This window comes from Annulohypoxylon maeteangense (assembly GCF_022496945.1).
Source record: "Annulohypoxylon maeteangense strain CBS 123835 unplaced genomic scaffold GGS22scaffold_5, whole genome shotgun sequence".
NCBI classification, from domain to species: domain Eukaryota; kingdom Fungi; phylum Ascomycota; class Sordariomycetes; order Xylariales; family Hypoxylaceae; genus Annulohypoxylon; species Annulohypoxylon maeteangense.
The window spans coordinates 975,457-993,717 of record NW_025953252.1 but is presented as its reverse complement, the minus strand read 5'-3'; the positions used below and the strand labels follow the sequence as shown (position 1 = coordinate 993,717).

The following is an 18,261-nucleotide window of genomic DNA, read 5'->3' as shown; positions in this document are numbered from 1 at the left end:
TTGGTTACCTATCAAAATACCACGCATAGACGCAGTCAGCATCGGATTGTCGCACTAGCAAGTTCGCCAATTAAGAAAGCACTGTCAGTACCGATAGACAATTAATACAAACCGGTTTTTCATGATATCTATTTACCAACCTACATACGATGGACCAAAACCCTAGCCGAGACAACAAGTCTCAACATATCCGAAGGCAGACTCCTCCGCTAGAGGCACGATATCAGAGCGAAGAGCTACCACCCTGTTAAGATAAGCATATCTATAGGTACAATCCACGCTCGTCGCTACGCATGCTACTTTCTGATCACTGAACTACAGCAACTATGGCAAACCTACTCTCATTGTTCAGTAAGAAAGCAACCTCCTACCAACCGGTAGTGAAGGAGGAGACCCAATATTGCGATACTGACTCTATCAATTCATCAACCGAAGGTTTCGTCAGCCATGAACAGAATTCTTTCCATGAAGACTCAAGGTCTAGAAGATACATTTGGCTTTTCTTTCACTTTTTCGTCTTTACCAGCTACACGATTGTTTACGTTATGTTGATTAAGCATGGAATTATCACCGCAAAATCATCATGCAAACATACTATATATTCACCTGCTTATGAAGCTGTAGTGAAAGAGCCCATGGAATTTCAGGGGCAGTTGAGAATTATATCCCCATACCAAGGCCCTCCTTCGCCTGAAGTCGACATGGCGTGGAAGGAACTTCTCCAATATTCTAATATCCGCGTTTCGGGGGAAGACTTGAGGAAAGTCAACAAAACTTCAATCCCAATGCCCGGTGAGAATGATAGCTACTGGGTAGAACTAAGTGTTGTACATGAGCTACACTGCATAGTAAGTCAAAAACGCTTTATCAATAACTTACCCCTATGTAAATGATGATACTAACAAATGCTCTAAGAAACGACTCCGCCAGTATTGGTTCAACGACTATTACTTCCCAAATATAACCGAAGAGGAGCATCGATTGAACTGGCTTCATAACGGTGTCGTCATCCCAAAAACTCCATCTGATGGTTATCTCATCTAACCCTTATATAGACCATTGCCTTGAAATCCTTCGACAATCCGTCATGTGTCACGCCGACGTGTCCATGATCACCATGGCTTGGACCTCAACATCCGTGTTCCCGGCTGCCGACTTTCAGAACGTGCACGAGTGCACTAACTGGGATATACTCTACGAATGGCAGAAGGAGAGATCTGTTGATCTCATGCAACCCGGTCTCCTGGTCCATCCGGAACTCGGTAAGAGCTCTCATACATTCTTCCTTTTTCATCAAGACATATTATTGACCTAATATCACCTACATTAAGGGGTACCGTTCCCAGAAGGGCATTATGATGGGGTCGGTGCGGCTGACCCTGACCACGCTATCGGTACGGACGGAGAGGTTCCTGAAGAGCTAATAGCGATGGGTATTCGTGAAGGCCACAAACATATGTTGCGCACCCGTGGAAACGATGATTAAATGAGTTCATATCTTAGTTGATATATACTTCATAACAATTGAATTAATTTAAGGTTTAAAGAAACATGCTATGTATCCCGTAAGCGCCTAATATACAATGTCTGCGTGACTAGCAACCCCCTTAATGTTTACACAACCACTTGTCAACCTCCTCAACAATGCGCGGCGCTTTGCCATTCCAAGCATGGTCAGCTCCCTCGACAACTACCTGCCTTAATATGTTTCGAGCGTTCTTGCTTCCCAGAATCCCAGTCCATACATGATAAAAGAGTCCTTCAAACTGACCCATTACGGTGAAAACTCCAGCTACGTCCGGCTCTTTACCGTTAAACTCCTCGGGAAGATTCTCCCATCCGTATCCCTGTACCAATGCTTCGAGGGAGCGAAAATAAGACCCCGTCTTGTGCATTGCCATGAAGGGATTCATGTCCACCGGGTAGGATATCAGGATATAATGAGCAGGCGAGAATTGGGGGAAAGATGGGCTTGGACGTGTACAGCCTGCGAAAACTGCACCTGCGGAATAACCCTGGACCTTGTTAGGTAAAGAACCAATCGTAGGTGAAAATAGCGAAGAGACATACGCATAGAAATAGTGGGATTTCGGTTGCCTTCGGGAAATCATTTACGTATGCAGTCATGGATTCCCGCAGCATTCGCTATATAGAGATTTAGGATATTAGCTAATGAAATTGGCTATCATCTATAGGTGGTTTATATGGAAGCATATTGACGGACATATAAGAAGGATAAGAAAGAAAGGAGTTATACCCGGTAATCGTTGATTCCGGCGTCTCCTATCCATGTGCTGAAATCGGTCCATTCATTCCCACCTTCGCTCTGGCCAATTCCTCGAGCGTTCCAAGTTACGACCCTCATCAGTCTTTCATTTGTCAGATATTCGGCAAGAAGGCGAACTGGAGGTTGATCAAAAGTTCCACCGAATCTTCCGTGAGCAATGAGGGCGAGACCTTGTGGATTGCCACCCGGTGGATTTTCAACTCTGGTCTCGAGCCGAACTTCATGGTGAGACGCGCCTTGACCCATGTTGATTTAGTCTAATGGTAATATAAGATGATATATCTCTCTTCTGAATTGGTGTTGGAACGATATAAGGCGCATAACTAGAGAACTAGAGATGAAGATTGAAAGTGAATGTCTAATCTCTCTAATCTGGGATGAACTTGCAACTCGGAAATGAAGCGCTCGTGTAGTGAAGTATCTTTAACTAGTCTACAGCTGCAAAGCTCATTCCCAGATCAATGGTCAACAATAACTAAGGAGTCGCGAAGGTTGAGACTAATAAATTCAATGTTCAGCTTATCGCTAGACATTCCATTGATGCCGAACAACCTTAGATATGAGCGGGTAGTCGCGGTCCTCGGTGTGGCTATGAACGTAGATGTACTTAGGTACATAGGTACATCCGTATCAAATCTACCCCTCCTTCACCTCGGTGAGCCGGTGAGCTTCAGCCTCCCCCGCCTTTGGATGGTCCATGCTCCCAAGTTAGAACCTGCTTTTATTTTTTATTTTTTTTATTTGGTATTGGAGCTGCACTCGGCGTCCACGCATCAACACAGCATCGGCAACGTTCGTTAACCTAATCCCGTGTGCTTCCCTCCACAATGCGCTAAGAATCTTTGCATTCTACAGACAATATGTCAGCCAAAGGCAAAGAGCCAGCTGCTCAGTACGATACCAAAACAATTCTCACCACCCTTAAAACCTAGCTAACGTCGAGCCCGTGATCTAGAAAGGATGCTGCGCCCACGAACCCGAGAGGCATTCCCTATGCACCATTTGTCGATAAAGTCGAAGACTATGTCACCACCAGAGACGATGTGCAATCAACTCTCCGCAGCTTCCAGGAGATGATCTCGTATGTCAAAATATTTACAACTCACCTCCACTACCACGAGGGCGACGCATTATATTGGCGGGGTATCGAATCATAAGCTTTACTGGAGCCTCTTCGTCGAATAGGGCCATCGAAACATTTTCTCCACTTCCATCGAATATTTGCTGATATCGGAAACCGAGTGTAGGAAATACCAGTTTATGGAGTTAAATTTGCAGAGGAGAGTAGCTGGCCTGAAGGATAAGATGCCCGATATAGAAAAGACTTTGGAAACAGTCCAATTTTTAAAGACAAGGACGGTGCGTTCTCCCGATACCATGGCAATGAGTGCAATCAGCTGATTATATCTTCGGTGCAGGGAGACTCGGATCCTATCGAGACGACGTTCGAACTAAACGATACCTTGTACGCGAAAGCGTCGATACCACCTACGGATGAGGTGTATTTGTGGCTCGGTGTACGTTCGGAACATATTCCCGATGCCCACAACGTATTTAAGGGAACTCTTGACTGATAAGGACGACTGTATAGGCGAACGTTATGCTGGCATATCCCATCGACGAAGCCCAGACCCTCCTCACATCGAAGTTATCTGCTGCAAAGCAAAGCTACTCTAATTGCGAGGAAGATTTGGATTTTCTCAGAGAACAAATTACGGTCAGTGCCTCATCCCTACCCTCGCCCCTCGTTTCAAAGTTTGTTTGATAGGAGACAGCCAGCTGACCTTCGCATTAGACTATGGAGGTTGCAATAGCACGAGTATACAACTGGGATGTGGTTCAGAAACGTAAAGAAAAGGCAGACGAAGAAGGGAAAGGGAAAGGGACCGAAGACGTCGACCAGCCAAACGGATAAAGTGATATATCTCTTGGTGATCGGCTCGAATAGGATTCATCTTCCATAACCCAAACGACTGCTGCTAAACCGCCGTATCGGAGTTAATAAATTGGTCCATGTGTCCTGACTTACCGATATACCAATACAACCACCGGACGTCTAAATCTTACACAGTGCATGTGATGACGCAATATTGAACCTTTCTACTAAAATATTAGTATCCCTAAGTCCAAATGTTACGTAGGTGCATTGAGGGAATGATAGTTTTGGAATTCATTACTCGCATCTTTTCTCCTAAACCTACGCATGTGTATTATGTATAAATCCAGATATATGTACCCCGTAATTTTATTTGAATCCTAGTGGTTCTAGTTTGGCTCTATGAAGCGCAGGTAGGCAGACGTCGATGTCATAGGCTACTTAGGTACAATACTGGGAACGATTGAACCCAACATTGGATATACGTATTATGAGTGGCTGAGACGGCAAGGGGACCCCTGGATTACGTAAGTTTTTAACTGGAGCCTGAGAGTATGGTTGGAATTTGGCTGGGCTTTGGCAGGCGACCGGGAAGCGACCAGGAAGCTTGGAAGCGTGATTAAAGTTTGGGTCCCCAGATCTCACCGCTGCGCACCAATGACGATGTCCCACTTGGACATGCCCGCAATCAAACGCCGCCACTTTTTTTATTATTATTATTTCGTATGGGCAACTTGTTACCACCTTATCGAGTCTTAATCTAGCAACGAAAGCCCCGACTTTTCATTACTACTTGCTAAGGACAACGAGCCGACTTACCCACCGACAACTTTACAAAACCTACAAATACAAAAACTCCTATCTACGACCGACAGTTCTTAAAACATTCCTAGTTCAACATTTCTTGACCTTGTCTTGTCAACTTGTCAACTACTTGTCAACTAACCTCCACCCCCCAATCCGTACATTACTCGTGTATCTGGATAATTACGCTGTACCGAGTCCTTTAATATTAATCAGAAACAATTCTTTGAACTGCCCGATTTCGAAAGAAATCGAAGCAATCATCATCAACAATGGAGTTAGATCCCAAGTACGACAACTATGACTACCCTACCAAGGCACCCGTCGCCAAGCCAGGGCATCCAGGCCACTTGACCGACGCACAGCAGGCACAGGTCCATCAGCTACGTATGATGCTCGAGACCGAAGGCTACACTAAGCGACTGGATACCTTGACATTGGTATGTGTCCTAGAAAGCATCATCACAAGATGGCGGTGTCTGCTATCAGTATACAAAGACAACTGGAGAAAAGCGGGGATTGTACACTATGCTAACATATCCTTTGGGGCAATATAGCTACGTTTCCTACGAGCTCGAAAGTTCGATGTTAACTTGGCCAAGAAAATGTGAGCCTCCTCTGCCGGGGTTGGAATGATATTTCCAGATATACAAAGAGTAATTGTTTGAAATTGATCGACTGACCCTGGCTATAAAGGTTCGTTGACTGCGAAAACTGGCGGAAGACTATCCTATACGCTGGGCAACCGCTGAAGATCGACGGTAAAACCTACAACCTCGACGAGGAGATAGGCGAGTGGGACAAGGATGGATCCTTCAAGAGGAAGATTTCCAAGTATTACCCTCAGTACTACCATAAGACAGACAAGGTATGGAAATTCTCACACTGTCACAATGAAGAATAGTCCTCGTACTCATACATATCACAATAGGATGGACGACCAGTCTACATCGAACAGCTTGGAAAGATCGATATCGTCGCCATGAAGAACGAAGGCCTCGAATACGAACACATGTTGGTTAACCTAGCTGTTGAGTACGAGAAGATGGCAGACCCCCGATTGCCAGCCTGCTCGCGCAAGGCCGGTCAGCTACTTGAGACGTCCTGCACCATCATGGACTTCAACGGTGTCGGTTTCGGCAACGCGCGCCAAGTCTTTGGTTACATCCAGGAAGCCTCTGGTATGAGTCAAAACTACTACCCCGAACGTCTGGGTCGCATGTACCTCATCAACACCAACTGGCTCTTCACCGGTGTCTGGCGTATGATCCGTCCTCTTCTAGACCCCGTTACCGTCGAGAAGATCCACGTCCTAGGTGGCAACTACCAGAAGGAGCTCCTCGGCCAAATCCCCGCTGAGAACCTCCCCAAGGAGTTCGGTGGTACTTGCCAGTGCGAGGGAGGCTGCGCGCTCAGCAATGCGGGTCCCTGGTGCGATGCCGAGTTCGCCAAGCCTGCGTGGTGGGAGACGAAGGGTGATACGATCGAGAACAAGCCATCAGAAATCGTCAGTGGTGCGGGTGCTGCTGCCGCTACCGGGGCTGATGTCGCTGTGGAAGGCGCCGAGGCCAAGGCCCCTGCTGCCGCGTAAAGAGTGGAAATGATCGGTTCTTAACTGTATACAAAGGGGAAGCATAAGTTGAGAGAGAGTGAAGCGGGGAGTAAAGTCAGGCTATTCAGATAGACAGGACCAACAGAGAGCCCCCTCGAGGGAGAAGGCCGCGGACGTTTTTGTTTGATCCGGACGATCTTTCATACCCCGGGCAGAATCTTATAAACGCCAGTTTTTACCTGTGGACAAGTCACCCTGTTGTTACACGGGTGCTATGTGGCCATCTTTTCTACAAAAATTGTTAGAGGCATTTCAGACACTGATATGATATATTTGCATTTCCCCCCTACTTGCTTGCCCCGCTCTGCGTATGACAGGTATTTAATCGTGATGTTATACAGTGTCTAAAAAACCTTTGCACCCAATCATAAGTATCATATTAATCCTGCCCGTAGGTCATTGATACCATATCTACTAATATGCTATTCAAACTCGAGGTACTATTCATTTATAAAATCTAGATCATTCCGCGTACTAGACGTAGCCGTTAACCGATAAATCTACAAATGCTATGGAGTCAATAGGTAATTTCCCATGAACCATCACCGCAACCAGCCCCTGAAAAAGGTACACGACAATGCCGAGCCACCGCCTCTTCGCAGTCGCAACTCCTGGCCTCAAACGCTAGATCGTCGCCAACTGGACAGGCACGTGTATCTTCCAACCTACCACCTTTCTTTATGTATGTACATATGTATGAACACCCCCTGTCCATCTCCCCCCTCCCCCTTTTTCCCAGTCTCTCTCACGTACGCACAGACGCAAACGCCCCACTGCCTCACCGCTCCGTGACGACGTACTCCCCCGCGCTCCTCGCCCTCTCCATCTTAGCCACCACCGACGGCATCTCGCGCTTCAGCTTGCCCAGCCCCGCCACCGCGTCCTCGTAGTTACCTTCGATCTCGTCCTGGCGATCGAGTGGTTTGCGGAGGTCTTCGAATAACTTACTGTTGCCACCACTATCATTGCTATTATTATTCTCGTCGGTGGAGGAGGTAGGGTTAGAAGCGCGTTCGTTAACAACAGCCAAAGCCTGCTCGTCGTCGACGACGGACTTCCGCGCCGCTTCGGCCCAGGCCTGCGCCGCGGCGCCCGGGACGGATTTCTTCAGCGCCGCGATGTCCCGCAGCAGGTCTTCTTCTTCGCGGCTCAGCTCCTCGACGCGTGCGCGCTTGCGGGCGTCGAAGGGCTCGAATACTTCTTCTGGCTGCAGGGCTGCGGCGGAGGATGGGTCGCCGGATAGGAAGTGCTCCGCGTTTACGGGCATGCCGTTGATGCTGAGGTTGGGGGAGGCGAGTTTGAAGGTTTTGGTTATGTACTGTGGGAGTTGGTTAGTTTACTGCTGAGGCCTGTTGCATATTGGTGAAACGTAAAAAGTCAAGAATAAGAAGTACAAAATGGTAATCTATGATATTTGACACCACGAAAAGAAAATAATAGTAACGATGAGCAAAAAAAAAGAAAACATACAACACCGGGTATTCGCTGGTCGTCACCGACCCAACTACTAATCCGGCGGTATCTGGCTTATCTATGGGAGAGCGGACGGGATCCCGAGTTCTCCAGATCCTTTGGTCGTATGTATTGATTTGATGTACTAACACCAGTTATATACCAATAAACCACACCCGCAACTTATCCGCTCGTGGAAATTCTTGGCAGCTTAATTCGACGAAAATCGTGCAGGTACTTGTGTCCACAAAGATGGTACTTTGTACATGTAGGCAAGCGAAAAGCGCAATTCCAACGAGTAAAAAATGAAGAAATTGAAACACACCTCATTCACCAGTTCCTCGATCCTCGTCCGTAACTCATCGCCCTCTCCGCCGGCGCTCGCCCCGTCCACGGGCGGGAAAGCCTCGTCAAGGCGCGCTGCGGCGGCGCGTCGCACATTGGCTAGCAGGTACGCGAGGTCGTCCGGAGCTTGGAGCTCGATCTTGCGGTGGCCTTCCATGTTTTCTTTTTCTGAATCCTAATTCCACAGTTGCTTGCGGTGAAAGGATGGATGTGGGTGCTGATATATATGCACTTTATACGTAACAGAGTCCTATGTTACAGAAAAGTTCCAATTTTTGTATGCAATTGGCTGTAGTAGGATGAAGAAAATGAATTGTCAATGCGCGTGTCATGCGACCGTTGAATGATTTTGAAGGTATTCCTCGTTTTGTCCGGCTTGTTGAAGTTGATTGGCTGGTGATGTAGGGACTTGGAATTCTTCGATATCGTAAATGTTGACTTGGGATTGTTGACTTATCGCTTGGAGGGGCAACCTCGCTTTTTCGCATATACTATGGATAGCTGCATGTTATTATCATACCCGATATTTATGATTGTATCGACAACGACGCCTTGCTCGAAAATGATGACTATATAAGTAACCACGCCTTTTTCTCTATCTAGGTAGGTAGTTATTTATTGTGGCCATATACACGTTTGGGAAGTTTGAGGCATAGGGATGCGTTACGAGGAGACTTCAACCCCAAAACCGGGGAACTTTGAACTGTCTATTTTCTAGGCGCAAGAGGATCAGGACTCAGTCAATGTTTTAGAATCTACCTACTAAGTCTATGGTGACTTTGAAGCTTAACATTCGATTTCTTTATTAGGTATTTAGTTATATTCGGTCGGCTACCTAGAAAGGTGAGCTAGAGTTAGACTTCTGCCCCGATACTCTAAGGCAATGTATCATCGTTCTAGATCAGCGAGCAATTTATAAATCTAATGGCCAGAAGAATCTAGATTGGGAAAATATGGTCCTAATCACTCGGCTAGCCCAGCGGAGAGGAATGCATAGTTGAATCTAGTTGGCGATGAGCATATGCTTAGGAAGAACCTCAGCGCTGGTGCTGCATATATGCTAGATCAATTCGGAGCAACACTTTAATGTAGGTAGGTTCGTAGCTACAATAATCTTATGCCTGGCGAAGTGCCGTAGGTACCAGTCTGTATATGAGCTAGGTGTGAGCGTAGATAGGCCCGGAAGAGGCCCTGAAGTGCAGTGTATCATACCTTCAGCCTTCAATACTACGCTGCTAATTTGCTAGGGCTACCTAGTCTAGCCATCCTCACGTTCAAGTTGTATCGAGAATTTGGAGCAGCAGAATGTTTGGAAGGTTATGTATTTCCGTCGCCCTTCTCTAACAGATATATATCAACTACCTCATCATCTTCGCCCAGCCTTGGCAGAGGAATGGATTTGAGAACACTATATCTCCAATCATCAGCTTTCAACAACCCAAACAAGGCTTGCTCAGAAGAATGACGAGGCTTCGTCGCCAATATGACTGAGGTCTTAGTAAATGCCTGATCCTCAGCATACTTGAGATTTGCTGTATGGAGTGCACTTAGTGTACCGACAAGCGCCGGTAACGAGTCGACGTTATATGTGCAGTCACTGAGGATAACTAAGTCCCAAGGGCGAGCAGATGCTAGGGACCCAAACCGTCCGAGCTTACCCTCGTCCCAATCTAAGTTCTCATACTCGAGTGTCACCGTCGAACTAAATGTGTGTGAGCGAGAGAGTACCGCATCTGATCTCGAAATATTCGACCTTGCGCGTTCTTCAGCCTCTGCCAAGTCTGTCAGCAATACGGTAGCTTCATTAAGCGTTCGCCCCTGAACAGTGGCAGCCTTCTGAATGATGAGCGCCAATGTGACCCCAAGGATACCGACGCCACTCCCAAGTTCTAACACGCTAAAAGCGCCACGTTCCATCGGCAGAACGGCACGGATACCGTCGCTAGTACGGCAGGCGTCTGCAAGAAAAGAGGCTGTTACTACGCCCGCATCCCATATATGTCGCGCGATACTCTCGCCAATATCCTCTTCCAAGTCAAGGTTTAATTGATCCTCAGGCTGAGAACAGGTGTTTAATTGAAGCGTTCGTAACGCGACCGGCGAGCAAACACCCCCCACCATCTCCACGGATACCGGCATGATGAGCCCCTGACTCACGGAAGACCTTTCGCTGATACGCCACGGTAGTACATCGTTACTTCTCAACGCCCCCAACGGCAGAGGCTGGGTGGCCGGATGTATCTTGATGGTACACCTGACATCATCTCTCTTCAGACGCGCATTCAGAGGAACTTTGATATCCAGAACCCGCATGCCCGCAGTCCACCTAAGCGGTTGGTGCTGGGCCGCCTTCTGAAGAACGGACTGACCGACCGGGTCGTCGGCCGAGACAAGCAGATCGACTGGCTCATCCGGGTAGAGGAATGAGTCACCCAAGTCCGTGGTGATGGTAATGAGGAGGGAGACGATTGGTTTCCTGCCGTCGAGCTTTGCCGGACGTAGCAGGCGGATGTAATGCATCGTGACACAACACGATCAGCTCTTGGATAGGCCGGTAGGTTTCTTGGAGAAAAGAGAAATTGAAAATTTTCTGGTTGTCAACTGCGGCTGGCCACGTGCATACTGGCAACTCGCATCCCGCGTTTCCTGCCCAATCCCGAAGAAGGCGTTCGAATGGGAGTCTTCACCGCTTAGCTACTTCTTTCAACCTAACATCGATGTACATGTAGGATCGATCGATCCACTTCTGCCTTCGTGTTGGGTCGAGGCTGATTTTGGGCACACAAATGTGTGTGTTTGTAAATGTTTAAAATATTGGGAATCGATATTTCAATATTTGAAGTCGGGAAGTGGGGTCTAGGGAGGTCTAGGGGGCTGGTTATTGGCCTATCGGAGTTTACGATTATACGGCACTGTACCTACACCTGCTACCTACATGTACACCTACGCCGTAGTGCATATGTACCTTACCTCATAGTGCATCCGAGGTCTTGACCTTTAGATATGTACCTACACAAATGTGCACCAGCCGCAGCCGTAATTAAAGTTCCTCCAATGCTCCGAATGGCAACTGATTCAAGTAACCGGGTCGATCTTCCGTTAGCAAACATACTCCTTACATAGTAGCATAGGTACCTAGTATGTATAAGTAATTATCTGGAAGTGTCATATTCACTAATATTCACTATCATATTCACAAATGATAACTCACCTTACAACCCCGGCTAGTGCCCGTATACGCTAATAATACGATAGTCACTTGAACTACCACATAGTAAACAGCTTATATATAAGCACTGTATACTCGAAGCTTAGGCTGGCGCTAACATGACATATGCCGATTTGGGATATTCAGCCAGTCAGGATGTCATGAATAGTTCGGTACGATGATCTCTCGAGACAAGGCTCTTGGACGATTTGAAAGTGGTGGGAAATATCTCTTCGGTGCTTGGATAGATACTGGTATTCGTTCTTAATACGATCTGCAGACGGGAACTTCATCTACATGTACACGTGGCTATGAAACATCTCGATATTAAGCTCCTCCTTATTGGAAGGATCGCCATGAAATGCATGTGAATATTTCCGCGTCACTCCTTCAGCAATTACCGCTTCCATTTATCAAAGACGGTTGATGAAACCAAGAAGTACGAATCCATACTCCCTAATATCTAATACATCTAATACTAGGTTCCCTCACCAATTCACCTAATATTTCTAACTATTTATTCAACAACAATATGCTTGAGGGTCTGTCGAGCTATACACATGATCAACACTCAATGAAGCATAACGCATATAAAAAAGAAAGCTTATGCCATTAGTATAGCCGTAAAGACATTAGCTTTGCGCTGCAACTATGGTACATATAGCAAGACGAGTCCCATTTAGCACAAGCGCACTAGCCGATAGAAGGCAGACTTTCCCAATCCAAGCTGCTAAACGTCCCAATTGGATGCCAGCGCTAGCAGCCAAACTCAACCTGGCGGGGAGGATCCGATAACGCAATTCGTGGGGTAAAAAGTGGGATAATCAATGCCAGGTCTTGAACATTTAAACATCGAAGGTGGGATGTCCTCTATCAACCAAGAATCACTATTACACCGTGCGAATATCAGAATAGTCTAACAACATACATAATCTGTACAATTACTTGATGTCCTGATATGCCAGTACTAGATATGCATATTTCGGACGGATTGGTGCAAGCTTCAAGGAATGAGACAAGGTAAGATGTAGGTACGTCCCTACGTACATCAATGGCACATAAAAATCGACAGTACCTAAGTACTGCCGGTCCCGCTCCATCCCGACAGGTTGTTTGACTCTATCTAGCCTCCGTCCAAGGCTCGCGAATAGCCAGAACTGCGCTGTGACAAACGAGAAACTTCATACCAAATGGCTTGGGCCAGCATTTAAGTTGTTTCATCCGTTCTTGTCAGGTAGGCATGGGCGAAAAGGCAAGTCTTGATTCGCTATTTACATCGCAATAGACTTTCACCTCGGCATCCCACGTGGTGTTTCGAAAGCGATGTTTCACTGCACTTACACTGCGCCTAACTTTGTAATTCCTTGTTCGGCACAAAATTCATTTCATCAAAACAATCCTTACTATGTAAGCAGATAAAACTTGTAGTAATTGGATTGTAATGAAGGATGAAGGATGATTCGAAGTCAGCACTCTGGGCGCTGCGGTGGTTAGAATAGGTATGATAGACGCTACCTAGTAGGCAGCGATGAGCGAACAAGGTAGAGAATAGAATTGCCAAGTCACTGGAAGAAAATAGCCCGAATAATGTGTTCAGTCTCTCTATTATGTATAAAGCTTCCCAGGGAATAACACACCATCTCTACCTACGAATAAAACTCACTTATCTGAGTGAGTGGAAATAAGCCAAAGGTGAGCAAAGAGTCGATTCGAAGAGAACAGGAACACCAGAAACAAAAGTACCAACGCCGCAACCCCGGATCAAAGGCTTTCATGTAAACTCATGTAATCATACAGAATCCCACGAAAACCCGCGAGAACTCCCAAGCCCTCCTCTTGTGGGGTAGGCCTTCCATCGACCTCCCACGGTAATAATATCAATGTTCCGTAAAGTCGTTGCAATGCTATGATGTTGATCCCTTCCAAGCCGCGCCGCACAATAGGAAATGTCGACATCAATATCCACAATCCATCCAGGGTAGTGTCAATCCGAATCCAGACGCCGAAGTGTTGTGAAAATGGCAAAGGTATTCTCGCGAGGGTTATGTGTATCTAGGAAGAAAAGACAAGTCGGGCTTCGACCGCGGCTAATCATTGAGGGGCAAGCCCGCCCAAGATTCAACCACAGCAGTCACCAGTTACGGCAGCATCGCTTTGATCTCTTCGTCGCTGAGTCGGATTTCGTGTACGGGCTCCCGGCGGTTCTCTAAGGGAACGTAATCGCAATCGACATAAGATGGGACGAAGAGTTCAGGGTTCCACGCAAAGCCCTGGCTTGAGGCAAGGTAGGAGATCTAGAGGGGCAGATAGCATTAGCAAGATGACGGCCTTGACGCAGACCCGTCTGCAGGATCAATAGTAATAACGTACCAATCGAGGCGCCCCGTCCGGATCCCCGATGTTAATCACTGTGCATTCGTCCTTGCAGAAAGCAGAGCCTATGGATGACATGTCAGTTTTAATAATTCAGGAGGCGACGAGACATAATTCAGGCATCCGAGGTCCCGAGGACATAACACAAGAGGGGTCACAACGTACTCAAGAGACTCTGTCTACGTTGGTGCCCCGATCCTAACTTGCGTGCGGATCGGTTTGGTGACGCAACACTGGAACTAGGGGTTTGTGGGGAGCTCGAATACGACGACGAGGATGAGCTGCCACCGGCCTTAGGGGATTGATCATAGGCTGCGGAGGACGAGCGGGCCGCCGGGATAGCAATTGTATTAGACGACATTGTTACAGACACAAGATCGTAGCCTCTCTCTTCTTTTAGCGAAGACCTCAAATTAATTTAGCAGCGGTGAGGCGAGGAGGGACAACTATTTAAACAGATCGATAATGAATAGACAGGTTAAACGCCAAGAGAAGATAACAAGTGACGACGACGTTCAAAGAGCTAAGAAAGAAAGAGGAGGGTTATCTGATCTTCACGTCGGCGACTCTCCTTACTATGAGTAACGGGACAACGAGGTAGAATGGATGTGATGTTGAGAGAATTGATGATATGCACAAGGTAAAAAAAAGGACGAAAGAGAAAGATGAGTTCAAGGTTGAAGTCAGGTGCTAAGACGCCGCTGGAGTAGAGCCTTAGGAGCAATCTACCGTACTCCGTGCGTATCTCAACTACACAGTATCTAGTAGAGGTTGGACGACGCCTGCATCGATGCGGGATGGAACAGGCTGGGCAGGGTAATGCTGTGCTGTGCAGTGTAGTGCTGTACAATACCTTGGGCGTTATGTGCTGTACATACGCAGATGCGGCACTGTACGTAATAATTCGGTGGTGGTAGATGTAGCAAGGTGTGTGTCCAATGTAACTCGACTTTGGCCAGGGATGTACGTACATTACCTCACTGGGCAAGTTATGAATTGGAAAGGACGGGATTGTACCTACCTACTATAATATGTGAGGTACGCCACCGTACGTAAGATAGGTGAGATAGGTGCTGAATTCCAAGGTTGTTGGGGGAGAGTACTCGATTAAACCCAGTGCGAAAGACGGAGGTATGATGACACATCGGGAGTGTTGAACTAGGAGGAACCCTGGCGGACCTTTAACGCGTGATCGATCTTAATTGGCCTAAATTGAAAACCGCCTGCTCTAATCTGGTTAGGACGTTTGCACTGTGCTTGCCCCACTGTATCTGCCTGCAGCAATGGAGCCCCACATGTACAGGCTGAGGTAGGTAACTGTAGCCTCCTTTGTGCGACGGGAACAATAGTGTACTTCTTAACCACTGGGCACGTAAGGAAGGATGCCAGAGGAATTAGCATAACGGCTTCCTCCTTGCCTTTCGGATATCGTATTTTAGGCCTGAGAAACTTGGCTTCTGTCGGGCAGAAAATTATCAACTCCTCAGGTAATCCACGACATTTGAAGAAAAATGACGATAAGAAAAGTATAGTGCTTACCTACCTGCTGCCTACCTATCCATTCAGGTACATACATACAAGGTAAGTAAGAGCCGATGAGACTGTAAGATAGATCTAGGCCAAACACAAGTCCAGTCGGGCGATGCCGGAAGATGATCTTCAGTAGGCTGGTAGGCTGGGATTGATTATTATCTGAAATGGTTGGTTAAGAGTTGTTCAATGATATGGGGTTTGTCGCTCTGGATTTGTAGCTGCTTGCGAATAAAGTAACCAATCAGATAATGATCATGCAACAAGTCTGACCTTTGATATCATTCAAGGTAATGCAGGTGCCGGCCATCTGAGAGCTAAGAGTGGGGCTTCAAGTGGAGCTGAACATAAGGGGAAGACGGGAAAACTGTTAATCCTGTACTTTCCCTAATTGGTCTAGCACTGGAATTTTGATTAGGTCATCAACTGTTGACTAAGGTTGGCCTTGGCAGGACCCGTAATTTGACACTCAAGGCTGCAAGGCTGGCGTTGACATCGGAAGCTGTAGGTAAGCAAGCTTAGCTGTGCCTGCTGTAAAGGGAAAACGTAACCACCGTCCAAACTCCCGATCTCCATTCCTCATTCATCATCACATCGTCCATTGATTTTTTCAACCTTCATCAACCACCATCACCATAACCAATCTCGGAATATTTCCTCATCTTCCGAATCCTTTACGATTGCGCGCTCTGGATATTTGTTTTATTTTTTCGGCAACAAAACAATTCCATCATCAGAGCCGCGAATATGGGTGATGTTCTCGTAGAAAATCCGGCCAACATCGTTGCACCGCATAACAAACCTATCCCGTCAACCATCCCAAACATCGAGGCCATCGAAGGGTTACCAGCGCAAGGTGGAGATGAATATGCGGTGTTAAAAAAGTTACAGAGGCACCTGGAATATATCCAACTTCAGGAGGAATACATCAAGGATGAGCAAAGGTAGGGATAGATGAAGAAGGAGGCGAGACACACGGACACGTCATTAAACCTGCATTACCCGGTAATCCCGTTATCTTCGTGGACCGTTAAGACTAACAGAGAGGCGCTATAGGAGCTTAAAACGCGAACTGGTTCGCGCGCAAGAAGAAATCAAGAGGATTCAAAGTGTGCCCTTGGTCATTGGCCAATTTATGGAGGCTATCGATCAAAAGTAAGTTTTACCATCCCGAGCGAACTTTGTACAACTCCCTTGCCAAAATCTAACGTCTAATGTCTGTTTGATAGTACTGGAATAGTTCAATCGAGTACAGGCTCTAACTATGTCGTCCGAATCTTGTCCACCTTAGATCGCGAGAAGCTAAAGCCCTCATCCTCCGTCGCCTTACACCGTCACTCTAATGCCCTCGTCGATATCCTCCCTCCGGAGGCTGACTCCTCTATCGCCATGCTTGGTGTCGACGAAAAGCCCGATGTGACATATGCCGACGTTGGTGGTCTTGATATGCAGAAGCAGGAGATCCGTGAAGCCGTCGAGTTACCTCTAACGCATTTCGATCTTTACAAGCAAATCGGTATTGACCCACCTCGTGGTGTACTCCTCTACGGCCCTCCTGGAACGGGAAAGACGATGCTTGTCAAGGCTGTCGCCAATTCTACAACCGCCAACTTCATCCGCGTCGTCGGCTCAGAATTCGTCCAGAAGTACCTTGGTGAGGGTCCTCGCATGGTACGTGACGTCTTCCGCATGGCTCGCGAAAACTCCCCCGCCATCATCTTCATCGACGAGATCGACGCCATCGCCACCAAGCGTTTCGACGCCCAAACCGGTGCTGATCGTGAGGTCCAGCGTATCCTGCTAGAATTGTTGAACCAGATGGACGGTTTCGACCAGACCTCCAACGTCAAGGTCATCATGGCCACCAACCGTGCCGACACCCTCGATCCCGCCCTTCTACGTCCCGGTCGTCTCGACCGAAAGATCGAATTTCCCAGCCTGCGCGACCGCCGTGAGCGTCGTCTTATTTTCACCACCCTCGCTAGCAAGATGAGCCTCGCTCCCGAGGTTGACCTCGACAGCCTGATCGTCCGGAATGATCCCCTATCTGGCGCCATCATCGCCGCCATCATGCAAGAAGCCGGTCTCCGTGCCGTGCGCAAGAACAGGTACAACATCATCCAAGTCGATCTCGAGGACGCATATTCCAGCCAAGTCAAGGGCACCAGTGACGAGAACAAGTTTGACTTCTACAAATAGACGGAAGACGCCGCCCATCTTTAGATATCTTGGAGTGGTTCTCGGATTGGACTCGAAGAGCGGGAGAGGAAAGGAGTCCATGGCAGGATGCACTTCGGGTACTCTTGCTCTGGTCTTGCTATATGGTACGAGGCTCAGTGGAAATAGAGGCGTTCCCTTACGATTACGATACGGGAGAGCCAGGTGTATAACTGTAACATCATTATCAATACAAAGGGACTAATCACGAGTTTACTTTTGCACCATCCATGTGTTCTAAATTCTTCCATGATGACGATATGCACGTGCAAGAGTTCATGAAATTGCAGTAGTAATGACTTCCATTCGTCTAGCTATATTCCTCCTCTATCTATGATGGCCCATTTCCCGTTCCATCTAGAGTTTGGGATTTAGAAGATATAAATTTACCGCGAGGCTCAAAGATCATAGTTTCATAACATAGTACACTCGGCCGGGGGGGGGGGGGGGGGGGGGGGGGGGGTGTTGTTTGAAAAAAAAAAAAAAAAAAAAAAAAAATAGAAAGGAAACAAGACCCACCAGGGGGGTCAATGGGTGGTGTGGGTGTTGTGTGGGGT

The 18,261-nt window shown here is 47.3% G+C and overlaps 8 protein-coding genes across 8 annotated transcripts; 4 read left to right on the top strand and 4 right to left on the bottom strand.

The window, feature by feature from the left end:
- Positions 1–326: 326 nt before the first annotated feature.
- Positions 327–1,486, top strand: GGS22DRAFT_199093 (uncharacterized protein; the record flags this gene model as incomplete). The annotated part of the gene is made up of 4 exons (XM_047966235.1): positions 327–848; positions 916–1,000; positions 1,056–1,262; positions 1,332–1,486. 4 exons carry the CDS (start codon positions 327–329, stop codon positions 1,484–1,486), a joined length of 969 nt encoding a protein of 322 aa, XP_047820564.1.
- Positions 1,487–1,509: 23 nt separating this feature from the next.
- GGS22DRAFT_158566 (uncharacterized protein) lies at positions 1,510–2,846 on the bottom strand. The gene is made up of 3 exons (XM_047960658.1): positions 2,258–2,846; positions 2,071–2,145; positions 1,510–2,015 (listed from the first exon to the last, which is right to left on the bottom strand). The coding sequence occupies exons 1-3, from the start codon at positions 2,531–2,533 to the stop codon at positions 1,608–1,610; spliced, it is 759 nt and encodes a 252-aa protein (XP_047820563.1). The 5' UTR covers positions 2,534–2,846; the 3' UTR covers positions 1,510–1,607.
- A 147-nt stretch (positions 2,847–2,993) lies between these two features.
- GGS22DRAFT_158563 (Prefoldin, subunit 3) lies at positions 2,994–4,484 on the top strand. The gene is made up of 6 exons (XM_047960657.1): positions 2,994–3,179; positions 3,243–3,368; positions 3,535–3,646; positions 3,706–3,804; positions 3,879–4,004; positions 4,083–4,484. The coding sequence occupies exons 1-6, from the start codon at positions 3,148–3,150 to the stop codon at positions 4,200–4,202; spliced, it is 615 nt and encodes a 204-aa protein (XP_047820562.1). The 5' UTR covers positions 2,994–3,147; the 3' UTR covers positions 4,203–4,484.
- A 349-nt stretch (positions 4,485–4,833) lies between these two features.
- GGS22DRAFT_158561 (CRAL-TRIO domain-containing protein) lies at positions 4,834–6,954 on the top strand. The gene is made up of 4 exons (XM_047960656.1): positions 4,834–5,407; positions 5,525–5,574; positions 5,664–5,835; positions 5,899–6,954. The coding sequence occupies exons 1-4, from the start codon at positions 5,240–5,242 to the stop codon at positions 6,556–6,558; spliced, it is 1,050 nt and encodes a 349-aa protein (XP_047820561.1). The 5' UTR covers positions 4,834–5,239; the 3' UTR covers positions 6,559–6,954.
- A 46-nt stretch (positions 6,955–7,000) lies between these two features.
- On the bottom strand, positions 7,001–8,775 carry GGS22DRAFT_158557 (uncharacterized protein). Its single transcript, XM_047960655.1, has 2 exons — positions 8,357–8,775; positions 7,001–7,897 (listed from the first exon to the last, which is right to left on the bottom strand). Exons 1-2 carry the CDS (start codon positions 8,531–8,533, stop codon positions 7,358–7,360), a joined length of 717 nt encoding a protein of 238 aa, XP_047820560.1. The 5' UTR covers positions 8,534–8,775; the 3' UTR covers positions 7,001–7,357.
- A 739-nt stretch (positions 8,776–9,514) lies between these two features.
- Positions 9,515–11,346, bottom strand: GGS22DRAFT_158556 (putative methyltransferase-domain-containing protein). Its single transcript, XM_047960654.1, has one exon. It carries the CDS (start codon positions 10,894–10,896, stop codon positions 9,694–9,696), a length of 1,203 nt encoding a protein of 400 aa, XP_047820559.1. The 5' UTR covers positions 10,897–11,346; the 3' UTR covers positions 9,515–9,693.
- Positions 11,347–13,631: 2,285 nt separating this feature from the next.
- Positions 13,632–14,479, bottom strand: GGS22DRAFT_117013 (uncharacterized protein). Its single transcript, XM_047958122.1, has 3 exons — positions 14,123–14,479; positions 13,955–14,022; positions 13,632–13,878 (listed from the first exon to the last, which is right to left on the bottom strand). The coding sequence occupies exons 1-3, from the start codon at positions 14,316–14,318 to the stop codon at positions 13,723–13,725; spliced, it is 420 nt and encodes a 139-aa protein (XP_047820558.1). The 5' UTR covers positions 14,319–14,479; the 3' UTR covers positions 13,632–13,722.
- A 1,547-nt stretch (positions 14,480–16,026) lies between these two features.
- GGS22DRAFT_158553 (26S protease regulatory subunit 6B) lies at positions 16,027–17,925 on the top strand. The gene is made up of 3 exons (XM_047960653.1): positions 16,027–16,431; positions 16,544–16,642; positions 16,717–17,925. Exons 1-3 carry the CDS (start codon positions 16,235–16,237, stop codon positions 17,684–17,686), a joined length of 1,266 nt encoding a protein of 421 aa, XP_047820557.1. The 5' UTR covers positions 16,027–16,234; the 3' UTR covers positions 17,687–17,925.
- Positions 17,926–18,261: the final 336 nt, after the last annotated feature.